Here is a 23,614-nt window from a genome sequence, read left to right on the forward strand (position 1 = left end):
CATTTTACATATAGAGAAGCTGAGGCTCAGAGTCTAAGGGAGATGCCCCAGGTCACACAGCTAATTCGCAGCAGCCTGAGCTATATGAAGATTCTCAGACTCTTCAAAAAGTATTTCTCCTCTTTAAATTTCTATTCTTCATGTAAAAACATAATTATGTAGAAGGGAATATTTTGCATGAAAAACACTATAATGAAGATTTTTATTCTAGAGTATGGGGTGCCCAGGAGCTTCTGATCCTCCTTCTCAGTGAATCTCTTTTTTTTCTCTTCTCCATCCTTATTTTCTGAGCTTTAGGATGGGGAGAGAAGTCTTGGACATAATAGAACATTTCAAGCGACATGGGAGTGAGAAGGAACATATGGCATGAACTGCCTTTAATTGGCTTCAGCACCTAGTTAGGGGAAATAATTGGCTGAAACAGAGAATAACAGGATAGGCTGCAGAAGGGAGAGGGAGCCATGAAATAAACTTACCTGAAGTTGACCAGGTCCCAACGATGTGCTGGCGAGAAGGCCCAGAACTCAAGCTGGGGATGGGCGGGTAAGGACCATACAGGCTCGAGGGGATGGCAGGTGCCCCAGGGCCATACGTGAGTCTGCACCTCTCTTCCTTCCTGTGCTCTGCCTAGATGCACTAGAATTTGCAGATGAATTCCTTTGAGATGCTCCCATAGACTGAGGCCGTGTGTGTCATCTGCACTCTCCATCCCATTATGTTCTGGATCAAGTAGAATCTGACCAAGTTAAGGAGTAGACAGTACAGGGGGAGCAGAAAGGAGAGAAAGGAAGGGAAATTCTTTGCAATCCTCTCGAACACCAGGAATATTTTCATCACGTCACGTCATTTGTAGGCAATCACCAATTGATTGGGATATGGAACAACTGGAACTATCATTCATAGCAGACTTGAGTGTAAAATAATCCAACTTAGAAAAATGGGCAGGGCGTGGTGGCTCATGCCTGTAATCCCAACCCTTTGGGAGGCTGAAGCGGGAGGATCACTTGAGTCCAGGAGGTTGAGACCAGCCTGGCCAAGATAGGAAGACCCTGTCTCTACATATAATTTAAAAGGCAAATTAGCCAGGTGTGATGGTGCACACCTGTGGTCCCAGCTATGTGGGAGGCTGAGGTGGGAGGCTCACTTGAGCCCAGGAGGCCGAGGCTGCAGTGAACCCTCATCACGCCACTGAGCTCCAGCCTAGGTAATAGAGCAAGACTCTGTCTCAAAAAATTAAAAAAAAAAAAAAAAGAAAGAAAAACTGCTTGGTGAGTTGTAATACAGTCAAATATCTACTTTTATGTTCTGGCTTTTCTACTTCTAAAAAATTACCCAAGAGAAAGGAAAACATATTTGTCTGTTTTTAAAAGCTTTACTCATCGTAGCCCCAAGCTGGTAACAATGCAACTGGTCACCAACAGAAGAAGGGAGAAATGAATTGTTTTCACACTACAGGGTGGCCCTCAGCAATAAAAAGGAGCTAGGCCACAGGAAACGTCAATGAGCCTTGCAACGGAGCGGAAGAAGCCAGATCCAAACAGACACATGCTGTGAGAATTCCATTCGAGTCAAGTTGAACAACAGGCCAGAGTGGCGTTACCCTGGGGAGTCACTGACTGGGAGGGGCACGAAGGAGTCTTCGAGAGGCTGGAAATGTTCTGGATCTGGTTCTGGGTGGTGGTCCCACAGGTGTTTACATCCATTAACAACAGGCTGAGGCTGGGTGCAGCAGCTGACACCTCTAATTCAGCACTTTGGGAGACTGAGGCAGGAGGATTGCTTGAGTCCAGGAGTTTGAGACCAGCCTGGGCAACATAGCAAGACCTTCTGTGTACTAAAAATCAAAAAAATTAGTGAGGCATGGTGGTGCATGCCTGTAGTCCCAGCTACAGGGAGGCTGAGGCAGGAGGATTGCTTGAGCCTGGGAGGCTGAGGCCACAGTGAGCTATGATCACACCACTGCACTGCAGGTTGAGTGACAGAGCAAGACCCTGTCTCAAAACAAAACAAAACAAAACTCAAACAGAAAACCAGGATCTGTACATTTTACTCTACCTAGACGATATCTCCGTAAAATACTGCTAAAAGAAAATATCTCCCAGAGCCCAAGGAGACACAGGCACAGCTTAGAGTTCCAGCAGTTTAGCACCTTAGCATCACCTTGAGCCTTGGAGGTGAGTCACAGTTAAGCAGCTTCACTAGTGAGTCCAGCCCATAAAGGAGGGCCCTCTGCTCCACACCCTGTCTGGAGGTGCCCCAGTAAGGTCATACCCAAAGGCTGACATGTTTTTAGACTAATCAACACAGTACAGTAGGGAAGCACTTCGAGGCACAGTGCCAGGCCACTGAGAGTTCTTACTTCGGCACCCTTCAGTCACCACAATCCATTCCCAGTGGTTAGCTCTGGTCTTCAGGAGACTAGAAGCAGCCCTCGGGAATGTTCCTGCTCAGAGCTCTAGTGTTCAAAGTCACAGACCCTTCTCGGAGGCTCTCTGTTCTCTGCCCTATTGACTGAGGGAGTCTGCCACCTCACGCTCATTAGGATGCCTATGATTAAAAAAAAAAAATCCAGAAAATAACAACTGTTGGCTAGAATGTGAGTAAACTGGAACCCTGTGAAAACAGCATGGCTGTTCCTCAAAAACCTCATCATAGAATTACATCCAGCAAGTACATCCAGCAATTCCACTTCTGGGTATATCCCCCAAATAACCAAAAGCAGGAACTCAAAGAGACATGTGAACACCCATGTTTGTAGCAGCATCATTCACAAAAGCCAAGAGGTGAAAGCAACACGTGTCCATCAATGGATGAGTGGTCAACAAAATGTGGGCCAGACATACATTCAGCCCTAAAAAGGAAGGAAATTCTGGCACATGCCACAACATGGATGGTCCTTAAGAACATTAAGTGAAATAAAAGTCATAAAAGAACAAGCACTGTAGGCTGGGTGCGGTGGCTCACACCTGTAATCCCAGCATTTTGGGAGGCAAAGGTGGGAAAATCACCTGAGGTCAGGAGTTCAAGACCAGCCTGGCCAACATGGTGAAACTCCGTCTCTGTTAAAAATACAAAAAGTAGCCGGGCGTGGTGATGAGTGCCTGTAGTCCCAGCTACTCGGGAGGCTGAGGCAGGAGAATCGCTTGAATCTGGGAGGCAGAGGTTGCAGTGAGCTGAGATCGCACCACTGCACTCCAGCCTGGGCAACAAAGTGAGACTCTGTCTCAAAAAAAAAAAAAAGAAAGAAAGAAAAAGCACTGTATGATTTCACTTGTCTGAGATACCTAGAGTGGCCAGAATCAACAAAAGAAAGTAGAACGGTGGTTAGGGGCTGGTAGGAGGGGGAATGAAGACTTGTCATTTAATAGGTATAGAGTTCTGGTTTTACAAGATGAAAAGAGTTTTGCGGATGGATGGTAGTGATAATTGTATAACAGCATGAATGTTCTTAATACCTCTGAACTGTATACCTAAAACTGGTTAATATGGTACATTTTATATTATGTGTTTTACCACAATTAAATTTTTTTTTTTAATGGGGTCTAACTCTGTCACCCAGGCCGGAGTGTAGTGGTGTGATCTCATCTCACTGCAACCTCCGTGCCACCCCCACCCCTTCTCACCACCCTTGGACTCAAACCATCCTTCCACCTCAGCTTCCTGAGTAGCTGTGACCACAGGCTCATGCCACCATGTTCGGCTAATTTTTTGTACTTTTGGTAGAGACAGGGTTTCGCCCTCTTGCCCAGGTTCATCTCAAACTCCTGAGCTCAAGTGAATCTGCCCACCTTGGCATCCCAAAATGCTGGGATTTACAGGCATGAACCACTGCACCTGCCTGCAATTAAAATTTTTAAAAATGTGGCCGGGCACAGTGGCTCATGCCTGTAGTTCTAGCACTTTGGGAGGCCAAGGTGGGAGGATCACCTGAGGTCAGGAGTTCGAGACCTGCCTGGCCAACATGGTGAAACCCAGTCTCTACTAAAAGAACAAAAATTAGCCGGGCGTGGTAGTAGGTGCCTGTAATCCCAGCTATTTGGGAGACTGAGGCAAGAGAATCGTTTGAACCCAGGAGGCAAAGGTTGCAGTGAGCCGAGATCGTGCCATTGCACTCCAGCCTGGGCAACATGAGTGAGACTTCATCTCAAAAAAAAAAAATTTTTTTTTAAATGTAAGTATGATGGTCTCTATGAACCAGACTGAGAATCTACCACTGCCAGGTTTATTCTGTTCCCTGTCCCCCCACAGGGCCTTACCCGAGGCACTTCCTTCAGGGTGTTTAGGACAGGCTGGTCTCTCTGCTTGACAGGTGCTATGATTTGAATGTGGTTTGTGCCAACCAAAACTCATGTTGAAATTTACTTGCCAACATGATGGTGTTTGGAGGCAGGGTCTTTAAGAGGTGACTGGGTTATCAGGATGGATGAATGACTTCCTCTGGGTGAGTTATCAAGAGAATGGATTAGCTCTCCTGAGAGTAGGTTGTTATAAAGCAGGTCAGCCTATTTTGTTCTCTCTCTCTGGCACACGCTTGCTTGCCCTTCTGCTTCTCTGCCATGTTAGGACACAGGTCAAAGGCCCTCACCAGAAGCTGACCAGATGAGCTGCCCAATCTTGGACTTCCCAGCCTCTAGAACTGTGAACCAAAGTAAATCTCTTTTCTTTGTAAATTACCCAGCCTCAGGGTGCATTCCTAAGGTATATCGGATAACTCTGGGTGACAGGACTTAGGCAGAACTTCATTATCAGCCTCTCAAGCCTGAGTGAAATGTTTTCATTTTAGACATTCTAATAGTTGTGTAGTGGTGTCTCATTAATGGTTTTAATTTGCATTTCCTTAAAGAGTGATGATGTTGAACATTTATTCAGCTGGTTATTTATGCCTGTGTCTCTTCTTTTTTTGCATTGTCTGTTTCAACGTGTTGCCCATTTATAAACTTAGATGGTTTTCTCATTATGTAGTTTTGAGAGTAATTTACATATTTTGGATGAGAGTACTTTTTTGTTGTTGTTGTTGGTATTTAACAAGACTTGACAGATGCAAGCACTTTATCAGAAATCTGATTTTCAAATATTTTCTCTTAGCCTGTGACTATCTTTTCATTTTTTCAACAGTGTCTTTCAAAAGCAGTCCTTAAATTTTTTTGAATGTGCCAAACAATTCATATTTATTTTATTTTTTAAAAGTAAATAATAAACAGCAGTTTATCGGTTTGTTAAACAAAAAAAATGACAGGCTGAGTTAAGTCTCCATCAGCCAAAGTTTATTGAGTCCAAGCTTGAGGAAGTGCCCAGGAAATACACAAGGCACAGAAAGAGTCTGTGGCATGGATTCTCTGAAGAAGTTTTAAAGAGATTTAGTATTTATACATATCCTTAAAAAGGGGAAGGCATGGCCAGGCACGGTGGCTCAAGCCTGTAATCCCAGCATTTTGGGAGGCCGAGGCAGGCAGATCACCTGAGGTCTGGAGTTGGAGACCAGCCTGACCAACATGAAGAAACCCCGTCTCCACTAAAAATACAAAATTAGACGGGCGTCGTGGTGCATACCTATAATCCCAGCTACTTGGGAGGCTGAGGCAGGAGAATCGCTTGAACCCAGGAGGCGGAAGTTGCAGTAAGGCAAGATCACGGCATGGCACTCCAGCCTGGCCAACAAGAGCGAAACTCTATCTCAAAAAAAAAAGGGGGGGTGGGGAAGGCATGTAGGATGAGGGGCAGGTAGGTAGTGAGACAGGGAATAGTTATATTCTTGTGAGACTTTAGTTAGTGCCCAGTAGATCTGCATTTTACATAAGATGAGGTGAACTTCTGAAGGAAAAAAAGGGAGTAAAGGAAGAATTAATTGTGCAGGTGTCTCCGGGTAGGTGGAAGAATGATTAATCTCATCTTCGCTTTGTTCTGCACCTGGAAAGATAAGCTTGGAATCAACATTATCTGTGTAGAAAGGAACAGCATTGGTTTTAGGAGCTAGATTTAGATTGCAGACCTAAAGTTACAATCAACATGCCCTCATTTTATGGGCGGATATACATCTTGAAAGTTTCTGAGGCAGCAAAATATTTAAGCGTGACTGATTTGTGGGGCAAACATCTGGAGCTGCCTGAGGCCTTTTGCATCCTGTGGAGGTCTGGCTAATGCTTCATGCTTTCACACAAGGTTGTGAAGTAGCAGCTTTGCACTTGGCAAAAGCATGGCAGTGTTGTGTGGCACAAGCTCCAGGCTTAACTTTCTCTTTGGCATAAGGAGTTTGGGGATCCTGAGATTCTTTTTATTTTCCTTTTTAAGTTTTACTTTTTTAAAACCTAAGCTTAACATTACGTATTTAAACAACTGTCAAAACGTACTAAGTTGCCAGCCAGCATTCATGCACAACTAGAAAACATGCTTAATTTATATTAAGCCACCAATAGATTACCATTAATATCTTTCAGTATTAAATACTGGGGAAAAAAGCAATTATTTCTGTGGAAGATTCATCCTGACAGTGTTATCTTATCAGCAGGCTGACACCACTTGCATCACATCTCAAGCAAAATTGAAAATCAGATACATTGGTAGTGTACAATGTTGTACACTACCAAAGAAACATAGCTGGATGGGTGCAGTGGCTTCCACCTGTATTCCAAGCACTTTGGGAGGCTGAGGCAGGAAGCTTCCACGACAGTTAAACTCTGCCTGTTGAAAAAAAGAAACCGGGGATGGTGGCAAAGTCACACCTGTAATCCCAACACTGTGAGAGGCCGATGCAGGAGGACTGATTGAGTCCAGGAGTTTGAGACCAGCCTGGGCAACATGGAGAAACCGTGCCTCTACAAAAAATAGAAAAATTAGCTAGGCCTGGTAGTGCATGCCTATAGTCCCAGCTACTCGGGAGGCATAGGTGGGTGGGAAGATTGCTTGAGCCTGGGAGGTTGAGGCTGCAGTAAGCCAAGATCGAGCCACAGCCTGGGTGACAAAGTGAGACCCTGTCTCAAATAAATAAATAAATAAATAAATAAATAAATAAAGTCACAGCTTACTTTGGATTATGTTTAATTAAGAAAAGCAAAGTACATACAGAGATTTATAACTTTAAAAACAAAAAAAGTCTTACTATGTGATCAAAAGAATAAACTCATAAGTCCATGACAAATAGAAGTTCTAAACAATTGTTTACAAACACTTCAGGTATAATTACAGTAAAAGTCAAGTTCATCTGAAATCACCAAAAAAAGTTTCTGGTTGGGCACAGTGGCTCACCACCTGTAATCCCAGCATTTAGGGATTTTCTTACAATAAAAGGCATGCAGGTTGATTATTATCAAACTGTTCCTATTTTAAATGACATGATTGCCCCTATATAAAATTTTAAGGAATCTAAAAACAAAAAACAGCTTCCGAAACTAGTGAGTTTAGAAGTGCACAGCATGCAACATAAATATATGAAAACCGATTGTATTTCTATATAGTAATAAAAAACAAGTAGACACTAAAATTAAAACTGCTATGTTGTTTATAATCACTCAAAAAATTAAATACTTAGCTATAAATCTCACAAAACATGGACAGAACTCATAAGCTGAAATCTACACAGTGCTGAGGAGAACAAGTTCCTGCATCATCCTGCAGCCTGGAGGGGACAGCCTTGGCGGCCTGGCTGACTCTCAGGGCCCTGGGGCTTTCAGGGTGGAGCGTGAACAGGCCTCCGGGAAACATCTTCCATCAGCCAAACCCTCCTGCTGCCTTATTGAAGAAGTCCCTCTTCAGGCTCTTCTGCTCACGTCTCTGAATCTCTCCTTGGCAAAGGCTCACGTGGGCTCTGGCACCGGCGTCATGCGGAGGACAATGAAGGGCAGCCAGGCGTCTTGGGGTGACTCCCGGAGCCCCGCCTGCACCCAGGCCGGCTCTTCCTGTGCAGTGGCCCTGCCTGAGGCTGCTTTCCACCAGCAGGAATCGAAACTGATCTGGATGAGAACACGTGTGTGGAGGGAGGAGGCTTGGCTAGAAATGAGAAAGAGCAAGAACACCTTTATGAGGCAGAGAAGGGACAGTGACGAGGATTAGGGTTCAGGGCTGCAGGCTGCCCCCTAGCTGGTCCCCCAGCCCAGGCCCCTTCCCACCCCTCCCTCTAGCCGAACTCTCATCAGCAGGACCAGGCAGCACAGTGCTTGGCCCAAAAAGAACAAATTGAAGTTATTCAGAGAGCTCAGGAAACCCCTCTTACAGGCATCAACTGGTTTCCAGGAAAAGAGAGAGGTTAAAAGCTGACCCCACCACTGCAATGACTCTCTTTTGAGCCCTAAAGCAAACAGAAAAATCACTGGGGTACGGAAGAAACATTTAGCATAGTGGTGCCCAGGCTTTGGTAAGAGAAGAATCTTCCAAGATTTGTGTGCTTGGGAGTAGGGCTAGAAATGTGCATTCTCTTTTTATTTTTTTGAGATAGGGTCTCGGTCTGTCGCCCAGGCTGGAGTGCAGTGGTGTGGTCTCTGCTCACTGCAAGCTCCGTCTCCCGGGTCCACGCCGTTCTCCTGCCTCAGTCTCCCGAGTAGCTGGGACCACAGGCGCCTGCCACCGCGCGTGGCTAATTTTTTGTATCTTTAGTAGAGACGGGGTTTCACCGTGTTAGCCAGGATGGTCTCGATCTCCTGACCTCGTGATCCACCCGCCTCGGCCTCCCAAAGTGCTGGGATTACAGGCGTGAGCCACCGCGCCCGGCGTATATTTTCTCTCAGCATAAACAAGTTTCAGTCTTACTGATGTGTGTTAAACTGTTCCCCCATTTATACTCAGCTGGTTTGTGGTTTTTAATAATGTAGATACAAATGTAAGGAATATTTATATGTACATAACTTTTCGCTTCTAAAACGTTGTTAGGCCAAGCGCAGTGGCTCATGCCTATAATCCTAGCACTTTGGGAGACTGAGGCGGGCGCATTGCCTGAGCTAAGGAGTTCAAGACCAGCCTGGGCAACACAGTGAAACCCCGTCTCTACTAAAATACAAAAAACATCAACTGGGCGTGGCGGCATGCACATGTAGTCCAGCTACTCAGGAGGCTGAGGCAAAAGAATTGCTTGAATTCGGGAGGCGGAGGTTGCAGTAAGCCAGGATCGCACCACCGCACTTCAGCCTGGGAGACAGAGTGAGACTCCGTCTCTTAAAAAAAAAGAAACAAAACAAAAAAACAAAAACAAAAAACTGTGATAAGGTCGGGTGTGGTGGCTTATGCCTGCAATCCCAGCACTTTGGGAGGCTGAGGCAGCCGGATCACCTGAGTTCAGGAGTTTGAAACCAGCCTGGCCAACACGGTGAAACTCTGTCTCTACTAAGAAAAACACAAAAATCAGGGGCCGGGCGCGGTGGCTCACGGGTGTAATCCCCAGCACTTTGGGAGGCCGAGGTGGGCGGATCACGAGGTCAGGAGATCGAGACCATCCTGGCTAACACGGTGAAACTCTGTCTCTACTAAAAATACAAAAAATTAGCCAGGGATGGTTGCAGGCGCCTGTAGTCCCAGCTACTCGGGAGGCTGAGGCAGGAGAATGGCGTGAACCCGGGAGGGGGAGCTTGCAGTGAGCGGAGACCGTGCCACTGCACTCTAGCCTGGGCGAGGAGCTAGACTCGTCTCAAAAAAAAAAAAAAAAAAAAGAAAAAAGAAAAATACAAAAATTAGCCAGGCGTGATGGCAAGTGCCTGTAATACCAGCTACTCGGAAGGCTGAGACACCAGAATAGCTTGAATCCGGGAGGCGGAGGTTACAGCGAGCCGAGATCGCACTACTGCACTCCAGCCTGCGGGAAAAAGTGAGACTCAGTCTCAAAAAAAAGAAAAAAAAAAGAAAAAAAAAAAAAGGAAGCAAGCTGGGTATGTGCGTTTAGAGGTGCTGTACATTTTCAGCATTACAAATGAATAGAGAGGAGTGGCAATAGTTTTTTTGGTCCATAGGTTTTTGGTATCTTAACTAGTTTTGGATCTCTTCCACTAAAGGGACTGCCTGTTGAACGTTGTTAGGAATGTAAGTACTGAAGGCAAACTGCCTGGGTTTGAATTTTGTTCTGTCCCTTGCACCCTGCCTGGCTTCAAATCCTAGCTCTGCTTATTAAAGTTCTTTTAAGGGATGATCTTTGAGCAAATGTCTTAGCTTCTGTTTTCCCAAGTAAATGGACACAATAGTTGCCACCTTGTGAAAGATTCATGTAATTGACCAGTGTTTACCAAGTAGCATCAGTGTTCAGTTTCAGTCATTGGTGATTCTGCAGTTGGATTGTGAGGTGGTGCTGGGGTGGGGGGTGGTGTGTGTGTAGCACTTAATTGCACGCAGAAAGGAAAAAATACTTTTTATAACGGAGAGGCAGCTTTTCTCTTCCTTTTGTGTCAAAAGGGAAGAAGGGAGTTTGGAGAGGGAAACCAATTCTCTGTAATACTAAGCTCTCTTCCTCAAAATCAGAGGTAGATAGAATGTGTAATAATTTACAGAATTTCTAGACTGAAACAATCTGATTTTTTAAAATGTATTTTTATTTTTTCAGGTTGAGACTGAGCTACAGTTAATCTGTGGCGACCTGCTGGATGCACTGGACAAGCACCTCATTCAGCAGCTGACACTGGCAAGTCCAAGGTTTTCTATTATGAAATGTAGGTTCTATACTAGAAAGGAAAATGCAAAATTAAAAGTTGGCCTTTTTAGAATCATGACTTCCTTCTATGTAGGTTTCCAACTTTTTTAAAAAAATAATTGTTTAATGTTGGAAGGATAGTTAATGTTGGAATAAAAAGATGGTCAGGCTATTATAAAAATGCATTAGCTTTTGCTTTACTTATTTATATTCTTTTGCTTTCATGGGACCTATCTCATTCCCCTCCCCTAAACGGCCACACATTTCACAGTGCTGGCTGAAAGTTTCATGTAGAAATTTTATTTTATGATTAATACACTTGTGCCATTTCTTGGAACCACTTGCTTGTTTAATTCTAGTCTATCAAGTGATAATTTTGTTGATATTTAGAGGCTCCTCAGTTAATTTCTGTGGGATTTTTGGTTATATTTAATAAGGAAAATAATAGGAAATAGATCTAAGAAAAAAGAAACAAAGCCAATTATTCCTGAGCGTGTTTAAAATTATTGAAGTACACTTGTTAATTTTTAGTATAGAACCTACATTTCATAATAGAAAACCTTGGACTTGCCAGTGTTAGCTGCTGGAATAAGGTGTTTGTCCAGTACATTCAGAATGTCACCACAGATTAACTTTAGCTCAGTCTCAACCTGAAAAAATAAAAATGAATTTTAAAACATTCAGATTGTTGAAGTCTAGAAATTCTGTAAGTTATTACACATTCTATGTACCTCTGATTTTGAGGAAGAGAGCTTAGTACTGAACAGAATTCATTTCCCTCTCCAAACTCCCTTCCTCCCTTTTGACACAAAAGCAGAGAAAAGCTGCCTCCCGGTCATCAAAAGTATCTTTTCCTTCCTGCGTGCAATTAAGTGCTACACACACACACCACCCCCACCCCAACACCCCATCACAGTCCAACTGCAGAATCACCAATGACTGAAACTGAACACTGATGCTACTTGGTCAATTACATGAATCTTTCACAAAGTAGCAACTATTGTGTCCATTTACTTGGGAAAGCAGAAGCTAAGACATTTGCTCAAAGATCATCCCCTTAAAAGAACTTAATAAGCAGAGCTAGGATTTGAAGCCAGGCAGGGTGCAAGGGACAGAACAAAATTCAAACCCAGGCAGTTTGCCTTCAGTACTTACATTCCTAACAACGTTCAACAGGCAGTCCCTTTAGTGGAAGAGATCCAAAAAGTTAAGATACCAAAAATCTATGGACCAAAGTAACTATTGCCACTCATCTCTATTCATTTATAATGCTGAAAACGTACAACACCTCTAAAGGCAGATACCCAGTTTACTTCCTTTTTTTTTTTTATTTTGAGAGGGGGTTTTGCTTTGTTGCCCAGGCTGGAGTGCAGTGGCGTGATCTCAGCTCCCTGCAATCTCCACCTCCCGGGTTCATGCCATTCTCCTGCCTCAGCCTCCCGAGGAGCTGGGACCACAGGCGCCCGCCACCATGCCCAGCTAATTTTTTGTATTTTTAGTAGAGACGGGGTTTCACCGTGTTAGCCAGGATGGTCTCGATCTCCTGACGTTGTGATCCAACTGCCTCGGCCTCCCAAAGTGCTGAGATTACAGGCATGAGCCACCACGCCTGGGCTATTTTTTGGTTTTTAGACAGTCTTGCCCTGTCACCCAGGCTGGAGTGCAGTGGCCCTGTCTCGGCTCACTGCAGCCTCTGCCTTCCAGGTTCAAGCAGTTCTCATGCCTCAGCTCCCTGAGTAGCTGGGATTACAGGGGCGTGCCACTATATCTGGTTAATTTTTGTATTTTTAGTAGAGATGGGGTTTCACCACGTTGGCTAGGCTGGTCTTGAGTTCCTGGCCTCAAGAGATCCACCTACCTCGGCTTCCCAAACTGCTGGATTATAGGTGTGGGCCACGTGCCGTGGCCCAACTGTACTATTTCAATGAAGCTCCTGTACCCTAGGTCATCACTGACTTCCCAGTTGCTGAATCCAGTTGTCTTTACTGAGTTCATCCTTAATTTAACTTTCTTTTGCATTGAAGCTACTGACCACAGCATTCTGAAACTCTATTCCTTTCATTACTGTGATTCTACTTTCCTTGTTTTTCATCTTATCTCTTTGTCTGTGGCTTCTCAGACTTCCTCACAATTGATTGCTTATTTTAAAAATTCAAAAATTTAAACCTCCTGAGCAGTTCAAAAATAATATACTTTTGCAATTTTTAAAAACTTTTCAAAGAGTTCCAAGGATAGGTCGGTGATCACCAGTTGATACCATTTTGCCATATTTTCTTTGTCTGTGTGTCCCTCCCTTTCTACCTGCACCCACATATATGTATATCTATGAATATTCACTTTTTTAACTTTAATAAATTTTCTTGCTGTACAATTTGAGAGTTAACTGCAGATTTCATAGCACTTCACCCCTAATTTCTTCTATATATCTCCTAAGGGCTTTTTTTTTTTTTTTTAGGAGGAGTCTCACTCTGTCACCCGGGCTGAAGTGCACTGGCGATCTTGGCTCACTGCAACCTCCATCTGCTGGGTTCAAGCAATTCTCCTGCCTCAGGCCCACAAGTAGCTGGGATTACAGATGCCTGCCTAATTTTTGTAATTGTAGTAGAGACGGGGTTTTGCCATGTTGACCAGGCTGGTCTCAAACTCCTGACCTAAGGTGATCCGCCCTCCTCGGCCTCCTAAAGCGTTGGGATTACAGACATGAGCCTCCATTCCCAACCTCCTTTTCCTTTTGTAATTAACAAGTGATCTATGGAATGATAGAAACTGTGTGAATATTCTGTCCCATAATAATCTTTACTTAATGGTTTTATCTGGATTGCTTCTTGCCAAATCAAATATTACTATGATTATAAAATGGAGACTTTTCTATTTTTTCTATATTGTCATTCTTCTCTAAAGATTTTTTTATGCTCCTTTTTTTTTTTTTTTTTTTTTTGAGTTGAAGTCTCGCTTTGTCACCAGGCTGGAGTGCAGTGGTGTGATCTCAGCTCACTGCAACTTCTGCCTCCCGGGTTCAAGCAATCCTCCTGTCTCAGCCTCCAGAGTAGCTGGGACTACAGGCATGCGCCACCGCGCCCAACTAATTTTTTGTATTTTTAGTAGAGATGGGGTCTCACCATGTTGGCCAGGAAGGTCTCGATCTCTTGACCCCGTGATCCAGCCACCTCGGCCTCCCAAAGTGCTGGGATTACAGGCATGAGCCATCGCGCCTGGCCCTATACTCCCTTTTTAAATTTTTTTTTTTTTTTGAGATAGAGGTTCACTCTGTTGCCCAGGCTGGAGTGCAATGATGTAGTCTTAGCTCACTGCAACCTCCACATCCCAGGTTCAAGCAATTCTCCTGCCTCAACTTCCTGAGTAGCTGGGATTACAGGCGCATGCCACCACACCTGGCTGATTTTTGTATTTTTAGTAGAGATGGGGTTTCACTGTGTTGGCCAGGCTGGTCTTGAACTCCTGAGCTCATGATCTGTCTGCCTCAGCATCCCAAAGTGCTGGGATTACAGGTGTGAGCCACTGCACCTGGCCCCCACCCCCTTTTTTTTTTTTTTTTTGGAGTCAGGGTCTTCCTCTGTTGCCCAGGCTTGAGTGCAGTGGCGTGATCGTGGCTCACCACAGCCTTGGACCCCAGGCTGCCTCAGCTCACTGCAACCTCTGCTTCCCAGGTTCCATGATTCTCGTGCCTCAGCCTCTGAAGTAACTGGGAGTACAGGTGCACGCCACCACACCTGGCTAATTTTTGTATTTTTAGTAGAGATGAGGTTTCACCATGTTGGGTAGGCTGGTCTCAAACTCCTGGCCAACATGGTGACCCACCTGCCTTGGCTTCCCAAAGTGCTTCATATTGTTAGCCCTAATTCTAGTCGAATTCCATAGCGTTCTACTTCTTTATTTTTATTTTTTTATTTTTGAGGCGGAGTCTCGATCTGTACCCCAGGCTGGAGTGCAGTGGTGTGATCTCGGATCACTGCAGCCTCCACCTCCTGGGTTCAAGCAAGTCTCTGCCTCCGCCTCCTGAGTAGTTGGGATTACAGGTGCCTGCCCCCACGCCTGGCTAATTTTTGTATTTTTAGTAGACACGGAGTTTCATCATCTTGGCCAGGCTGGTCTTGAACTCCTGACCTTGTGATCTACCCGCCTCGGCCTCCCAAAGTGCTGAGATTACAGGCGTGAGCCACCGCGCCCGGCCACATTCTTCTTTCAGGTCATATTTGGATCTCCATTTTTTCTACAGTGAGAACTCTGGTAACAACATAAATAAATGCATTCATTTGTTCAGTTGTACAATATATGCATAATGAAAATTATAATACCAATAGTATTTCCAGCTACAAACCTACTAAGTTTGATTTAACATTTCTTTGCAATTTTTTTGTGTGCTTACATATAGGCTACTAACGTTGTACAGTTTAAAATTACTTAAGTATCTTTTTCTCGCCAGGAGCAGTGGCTCACGCCTGTAATCCCAGCACTTTGGGAGGCCAAGGCAGGGGGATCACGAGGTCAGGAGTTCGAAACCAACCTGGCCAACATGGTGAAACCCCGTCTCTACTAAAAATATAAAAATTAGCTGGGCGTGGTGGCGGGCACCTGTAGTCCCAGCTGCTTCGGAGGCTGAGGCAGGAGAATGAACCTGGGAGGTGGAGGTTGCAGTGAGCCAAGACCACACCACTGTACTCCAGCCTGGGTGATAGAGTCAGACTCTGTCTTAAAAAAGAAAAATCTTTTCCTTTTATATCTTTTTTCTCTTTCTCTTTCTGTGGTAAAATTATTGGTGTAATAGTCAATTAAATTTATGTATTCTTATTGTATTCAGTTCTACTTCCCACCCCTCATCGTTGTTGATTTTATTTTATTTTTAGAATATATTAAACATTAATATGGTTCAAAAAGAAAAATCTACATTTTATAATTGCAGTAATATTTGATTTAGGAAAGAAAAAAATGGATGATAAACCCATTGAGTTTTTACTCAGAGAGTATACTCAAAAGTCTGAGTTCTTGTCCTTCCCTTCCATTATCATTAGCTTTTAGTTTGTCTTAGTTGTCTTCATTTTTGCAGGTATAAGCAGATACATATTATATATATAATATATTATATTATATATTTTTTATATATTATATATATATTTTATATATTATATATTATATATTATATATATATAATATATAATATACTCATTTCCCCTTTCTTGTATAAAAGATAGCATAGTATCCATGCTGCTGTACTTTTAAATACTCTTTTGTATCTTGTTTTTATAGAGATGTTTCTTATTTTTATAGCTTTGTTACATGTTGTGTAGATTCCATAGGTTTTTGGCCAATATCCTATGTCTGAGCATTTAGGCTGTTTCCAGTGTGTCAGTTTCACAGATAATGTTGCAACCAGTAACCTGTGTATTTGCTTTCCATATTACTTATGGAGATGTACCATTGGGTTAACTTCCTGGAACTGATACCTGGCATGTCTAAAACAGGGCATCGTTTTCCCAAAACTTTTTCACTTTCATTTGCCAGTATTGAATGGCACCATTATCTATCCTATTACTTATGCAGAAATAAAGATATCTTCATTTCCTCTCATGTCTAGTTTGTCAGCAAATGCAAATTATGTATTCTTAGCCTTTCATTTTTTTCTACCTTCATTTTCTTAACAGATCTTCTTAGTTGGTTTATTATACTAGCCTGCAAATTATGTATTCTTAGCCTTTCATTTTTTTCTACCTTCATTTTCTTAACAGATCTTCTTAGTTGGTTTATTATACTAGCCTCCTAACTAGTCTCATTTGTCTCCTAATACTCCCTACTGCTACTAGACGTGTCTTTCATAAAGCCAAAGGTTTGTTCATTTCACCCAGACCTTCCTTTGTCCAGACCTTCCATTTCCTGGCCTCTACCTACTTCTGTAGCCTAATCTCTAACCACTTCTAACCATACTGAACTACTTGTAGATTCCCCAGACATATCCTGTCCTATCAAGCCTCTTTTGCACTGGAATGCCTTTTTTTTTTTTTTTACCTTCTACATTTCTTTCTTTCTTTCTTTTTTAACCATTTTTGTGGAGAATGGGGTCACGCTTGTTACCAGGCAGATCTCAAACTCCTGGGCTCAAGCGATCCTCCTGCCTCTGCCCACCTAAGTGCGGGGATTACAGACATGAGCCACCGCATCCAGGCCACATTTCATTTTAATAACCTTCAAGCAAGACTTTTTGCTAGGTCAGATGTAGTTCCCCTGTTTACCCTTACCATCCTGCACTTACCTACATTGACTTGTCTTTTTTTCCCTGAGACTTTGGGCTCCTGTGGACTTTTGGACTCCTATGGACAGGGCATTCCTTCAATTCTGCTTTCTTGGCACAGCCTGGAGCATGGTAGACACTCAATAGTTTGTGAATATGTGAATAAATGTGATCTGATTACCGATATCTTTTTTAAAAAGTCTCTTTAGGTATTCATTTACATGTTCACTGCAAAAAATCCAAACTGCACAGAGGCATATATAAAGTGAACGTTTTCCATTACCCCATCTCAGTGTCTAGTGGGAACTATGGTTAATAGTTCAATATTGGCAAGAAAAACACAAAATAGATTTTCCAGTTACTATAGAATAAAAATGTTCACTATTTTGTTCTTACAGATCATCTCTTTTCCCTTTAGGCAATGATAGTAAGAAATGCTAAAGATATAGCTCATACAAAAGCAGAATGGAATATTCTGGAAGAAGTAAAGCATCCCTTCATCGTGGATTTAATTTATGCCTTTCAGACTGGTGGAAAACTCTACCTCATCCTTGAGTATCTCAGTGGTCAGTACACAGAGTTTGGTGTAATTATTTGCATTTGCTCCAGAAACTGGGTCAAAATGTTATTTTTCAATGGAAAAATACTTTTTCCCATTATCATCAAATAGTGCTTAAAATTGATGAGTACGCTGAAGTGCAAAATTCAGATATGACCAAATGTTTCTTTTGGCAGACAAATATGGAGGAAACTGAAGATTTTTTTCCCCCATCTGTAAAATTTTATGTTAATTCCTTTATAATCAGTCACTTAACAGAAAAACAAATACCTAAGTGATGTAGAGCCATCAAATTGTACTGGGGTAAGATACTGTAATTTAAATAATTGGGAGGATTATTTAACATACTGACTATTTTTGGAATTGGGTCTTTAAACAAGAGTTTTTAGTTTATTGTATCCTTAGTGATGGGGTGTGTAGCTTATAATGGAAATCATCCACATTTGCTAGGGCCTACCACCTCATAGGAACTTGTTGCTTCCATATCATTTCTAGATCACTGGTATCTATTTCTTTTTTCTTTTGAGATGGAGTTTCGCTCTTGTCGCATAGGCTGGAGTGCAATGGTGTGATCTTGGGTCACTGCAACCTCTGCTTCCTGTAGTTCAAGCGATTTTCCTGCCTCAGTCTCCCGAGTAGCTGGGATTACAGGCATGTGCCACCATGCCCGGCTAATTTTTGTATTTTTAGTAAAGATGGGGTTTCACCATGTTGGTCAGGCTGGTCTCGAACTCCTGACTTCAAGTGATCCACCTGACTTGGCCTACCAAAGTGCTGGGATTACAGGTGTGAGCCACTGCACCCGGCCACAGGTATCTATTTCTAGCAAACACAGTTCAGTTCTCTGAGAAAGATTTTGCAGTAACATGTAACATGGAACAGAAAGGTGCAGAATGTAGCAACTTTTTTGTGACTATTGCCATTGGAAAACCTTTTTTTTTTTTTGAAGATGGAGTTTCACTCTTCTCGCCCAGGCTGGAGTGCAGAGGCGTGATCTCGGCTCACCACAACCTCTGCCTCCCAGGTTCAAGTGATTCTCCTGCCTCAGCCTCCCATTTAGCTGGGATTACAGGCATGCACCACCACACCAGGCTATTTTTTTGTATTTTTAGTAGAGCTGGGCTTTCACCATGTTTTGGCCAGGCTGGTCTTGAACTCCTGACCTCAGGTGATCTGCCCGCCTTGGCCTTCCAAAGTGCTGGGATTACAGGTGCGAGCCACCGTGCCCACCCAGAAAAACTTCATTTTGACATAATTTCATATTTAAAAAGTTTTAAGAGTAGTATAACGAATTCCTATGCTAGGCTCAGTGGCTCATGCCTGTAATCCCAGCACTTTGGGAGGCCAAGGTGGGTGGATCATGAGGTCAGGAGTTTGAGACCACTCTGGTCAACATAGTGAAACTCTGTCTCTACTAAAAGTAGAAAAGTTAGCTGGGCATGGCGGTGTGCTCCTGTAATCCCAGCTCTTTGGGAGGCTGAGGCAGGAGAATCGCTTGAACCTGGGAGGCGGAGGTTGTGGTGAGCTGAGATCGCACCACTACACTCCAACCTGGACAACAGAGCGAGACTCAGTCACACACACACACAAAAAAAGAATTCCTATATATCTCTCACCTGGATACCTGGGTTCCCCAAATGTTACCATTTCACCACATTTATTTTGTTTTATCCTTCTATGTATATGTATATATGTGTATACATATATACATGCATGCATGCATAATTTTTTGAACTGTTTGAGAGTGTTACAGACATGATTTCCCTTTACCCCTAAAATTTCAGTGTATGTTTTCTTTCTTTTCTTTTCTTTTCTTTTTTTTTTTGAGATGGAGTATCACTCTGTCGCACAGACTGGAGTGCAGTGGCGCAATCTCAGGCTCACTACAACCTCTGCCTGCCGAGTTGGGATTACAGGCACCCACCACCACACCCGGCTAATTTTTGCATTTTTAGTAGAGATGGGGTTTCACCATGTTGCCCAGGCTGGTCTCGAACTCCTGACCTTAGGTGATCCACCCGCCTCAGCCTCCCAAAGTGCTGGGATTACAGGTGTGAGCCACTGCGCCCAGCCTATTCAGTGTATATTTTCTAAAATCAAGGACAGTATCTTACATAACTATACTAAAATGATCAGAAATAGGAAATTAACTTTGATGCAATTATAACTCTCCTTAGTTTCCTTTAATCTGGAACATTTCCTCAGTCTTTCTTTGACTTTCATGATGTTGACATTTTTGATTAGTACAGGCCAGTTAGTTTGTAGAAATGCTTTGGGTTTAGCTGATGTTTTCTTAGTATTAGATTCAGGTTATGCAATGTTGGCAGGACCATTGAACTGACATTGTGTACTCCTTAATGCATCAGATCAAGAGGTACATGATTATTTATATCTTTGTCCCATTACTTGTGATGTTAACTTCAGTCACATGTATAAGGTGGTGTCTGCCGGTTTTTTCCCTGGTGACATTTTTGCCTTTGTATTTAATAAGTATCTTTTGAGGAGATACTTTGAGATTATTTAAATATCTTCCATCAAACTTTCATGTTCAGTTTTGTTCTTGTTGCTGTTGTTGTTTTTTGAGACGGAGTCTCACTCTGTCGCCCAGGCTGGAGTGCAGTGGCAGGATCTCAGCTCACTGCAACCTCCACCTCCCAGGTTCAAGTGATTCTCCTGCCTCAGCCTCCCGGGTAGCTGGGATTACAGGCAGGCACCACCACACCCAGCTGATTTTTTTAGTTTTAGTAGAGATGGGGTTTTGCTATGTTGGCCGGGCTGGTCTTGAACCCCTGACCTCAGGTGATCTGTCTGCCTTGCCTTCCCAAAGTGCTGGGATTATAGGCGTGAGCCACTGCGCCCAGCCCACATTCAGTTTTGACATCCATTGATTCTTGCCTGCAACAATTAATTGTGATGTTTGCCAAGTGATTTTTCTTATTCCGTCATGCCTTCTTCATTTATTACTTGGCATTCTACCGTAATAAAGAACTTTCTCTTCTTCCCCATTTAAAAAATTTATGTATTCATTTATTTATGTCATTGTGGGCTTAGGGATTCTAATACCATTCAATGTGATATAACCCTTTATTATCATTATTTATTTTGATACTCAAATTGTGCCATGTTTTTTACTAGGCCACTGCCAGGTTCATACTGTTTATTTAAGGGTTCTGAAAATACGAAATATGAGCATTCACTAAAATTAGTGAGGGTGATTTAATTGTAGACTATCATTTTTCTACTTATGGGTAAAATGTTAAAGAGTTTTTAATCAAGATTTTTTTTTTAACCTCAGGTCTGGAATCTACAAATATTTCAAAGTTTCTAGATATAAAACCTGGAATTCCAAGGCAGTTCTAGTTTTTAAACATATGTGTGTCACAGAAGAATAAGAATGCTACTAAAAATAGAATCCTGAGGACTTAGTTTTAAAACCTATAATTTTTAGGATCTGTTTTTCATGTTTAAGGGGCTGATGTCTTTTAATTATGGTTAGAAGGAAAGCACAAACTCTCTCATTAGAAGTGGGTTGGGAATAAATACTGTTTTATTTCTTTTTTTTTTTTTTCCTTTTTTTTTGAGACGGAGTCTCGCTCTGTCGCCCAGGCTGGAGTGCAGTGGCGCCATCTCGGCTCACTGCAAGCTCTGCCTCCCGGGTTCACGCCATTCTCCTGCCTCAGCCTCCCGAGTAGCTGGGACTACAGGCGCCCGCCACCACGCCCGGCTAATCTTTTTTTTTTTTTAGTAGAGACGGGAGTTTCACCGTGTTAGCCAGGATGGTCTTGATCTCCTGACCTGGTGATCCGCCCGCCTCGGCCTCCCAAAGTGTTGGGATTACAGGCGTGAGCCACCGCGCCTGGCCATATTGTTTTATTTCTAATGTTTTTTCTTTTTCTTTACAGGAGGAGAACTATTTATGCAGTTAGAAAGAGAGGGAATATTTATGGAAGACACTGCGTGGTAAGTGAACTTTTTGTGGTTGCAAAGATTCAGGTAATTACAAGCAAAGCCCCATTCCCACTATGGGCAGCCACATGATTCAGTAAATTGATCTGGAGCCAGTCACTCACTCAGGATTTCACGGTCGAGAAGCAGTTTTGGGACTGGGCGGCTATAGAGGTCACATCACTTCTTTGCCGTTAGGCTTGAGTGGAGCGCTCTTCACACCAGTTGTTCCTAACAGAACCATTCTCATTGCTGCTTTCTTTCCTTGAATTGGTGAGCTGCCTGCCTTGACTGTGGGTGAGTGTGGTTTTCCAGTGAACCTTTATGTGTGGAACAATGGAAATTATCAGAAATCATCTCCTTTTTTTTTTTAGGCTTTCTATTTCTCAAGGTGCAGTCTTAGGGAGCTGATAAGCCTGGCATATCATCTGTGGTCTGATTATATAGTCAGGATGGGATTTACCCTCCTATTTCTAAACATGTCATCTGCTTCAAATTAAAAATATGCACATCATTTTGTGAAGCAACAATATTGGATCACAATAAATCAGTTTATCCTACACATTAATTTAATAGAAAACAACACTTAAATGTTTTTTCTACCTTAATTACCAAAACTGCATTCCATTGTTTAATTTCAGGCCTTTTCTAACACGGAAGCTGCATTTAAGAGCCTTAGGGATGAAGTGCCCTTTTGTGGAGGAGGCTCACTGAGCGGTGTTGGAGGCTGTGTTTGTGGTCGTGCTGGCTGTGAAACTGCCTCAGTCCTTCCTCTAGGACACATCCTCTCCATCCTGGAATAATCTGCAGGATTGCAACATTGTTAAGCAGCCAGTATTGTGGTGCCTTGTGCTTTTCACATCCAGACAGGGTTGATTGAGCCCTTTATTCTTTTGAGGTAGATAAATTTGGGTGTCACACAGTTTATAGTTGTGGGCTGGCTGGCTGGAGGGAGGGCAGATACTGTGGGCCTTAGCTGTCTATAAATATGTAGCTGTATTAAGTAAGGGATGAGTGGGCTTCTAAGGGTCAGGTTATAAGATACCTTTTGAAATCAAGATTTGATCTGTAGAATAACAACGTTCCTATTTCCTATGGGATTTTAAAGTTGAGTGTGGATGGGAGAAATTTGTTTTGAAATGAATGACTATTAGCTTAATTCCTACAGACAGAACAAAACATGACCAATGGCAGTTTAGCATATTCTGGACATCTTTGCAATTTTAGCAGTATGTTCTAATGGCAAAATAAAGCACTTTATAGTTTCACTAAAATGAGTGAAACATAAATGTCCCCATGCCTTTTGGCAGCATCCTGTGCCATCTCTTCTTCCCATACATCCCTGTACCCCACTAATTTGGTCTTTGGTGCATATCTGTTTCTTTCAAGGAATTTTGTTCCATACATAAACTGTTTTGGATAGATTACACTCTTTTTAATTTTATTAAATCACTTTTGTTTCCAGCTTTTACTTGGCAGAAATCTCTATGGCTTTGGGGCATTTACATCAAAAGGGGATCATCTACAGAGACTTGAAGCTGGAGAATATCATGCTTAATCACCAAGGTGGAGACATACCGTAAACAATTCTATAGTAAATAATCATCTTAAAATCCTCCCACACAGGTCATGGCCATTTTCAAAGCCCCATAGTCATCTCTCTATTTTGTATATTTCCTCCCTCAGAATTTATGGCATCATAGTACTTGCTGATGTTTTAAGTCTTTAGGTAATTACACTTGGTGAGAGTAAAAGAAGTTGAGGATAATAGTTGCTCAATTGCCTTTTTTAGTTTAATCCTTACTCTATAGTTTTTCATGTTTTTGGAATCCTTACATAAAATGTTGTGTAATGTTTTAGACTATAAAAGCCAGTCTAAACATTAATTTTGGCTTGTTACTTAAATTGAAAAGTGAATCTTAATTATATAAGTTGAGTTTTAGTAATGAAAATATGTAATTATTGGCTGGGTGCCGTGGCTCACACCTGTAATCCCAGCACTTTGGGAGGCTGAGGCGGGCAGATCACCTGAGGTCAGGAGTTCAAGACACCTGGCCAACATGGTGAAACCCCATCTCTACAAAAAAAAAAAAAATTGCCGGGCATGATGGTGGATGCCTGTAATCCCAGCTACTCAGGAGGCTGAGGTGGGAGAATCGCCTGAACCCAGTAGGCGAAAGTTGCAGTGAGTCAATATCGTGACATTGCACTCCAGCCTGGGCAACAGAGCGAGACTCCATCTCAAAAAAAAGAGAAAAGAAAAAGA

The 23,614-nt window shown here is 42.7% G+C and overlaps 1 protein-coding gene across 6 annotated transcripts in view; it reads left to right on the top strand.

Moving 5' to 3' along the window:
• The window catches only part of LOC129137687 (ribosomal protein S6 kinase beta-1-like), a 107,454-nt gene that overhangs the window by 64,285 nt on the left and 19,555 nt on the right, over positions 1 to 23,614 (top strand). For 5 of the 6 annotated variants that reach the window (XM_063798893.1, XM_063798890.1, XM_063798892.1 and 2 more), the window contains 3 exons: positions 17,263 to 17,410; positions 21,306 to 21,363; positions 22,814 to 22,914. In XM_063798893.1, coding sequence (XP_063654963.1) covers positions 17,263 to 17,410; positions 21,306 to 21,363; positions 22,814 to 22,914 — 307 coding nt within the window. Of the gene's footprint in view, positions 1 to 13,055; positions 13,257 to 17,262; positions 17,411 to 21,305; positions 21,364 to 22,813; positions 22,915 to 23,614 lie in introns of all 6 variants that reach the window. The other variant, XM_063798894.1, reaches the window with a different exon arrangement.

The sequence above is a fragment of the Pan troglodytes genome, chromosome 19 (genome assembly GCF_028858775.2).
Source record: "Pan troglodytes isolate AG18354 chromosome 19, NHGRI_mPanTro3-v2.0_pri, whole genome shotgun sequence".
NCBI lineage: Eukaryota > Metazoa > Chordata > Mammalia > Primates > Hominidae > Pan > Pan troglodytes.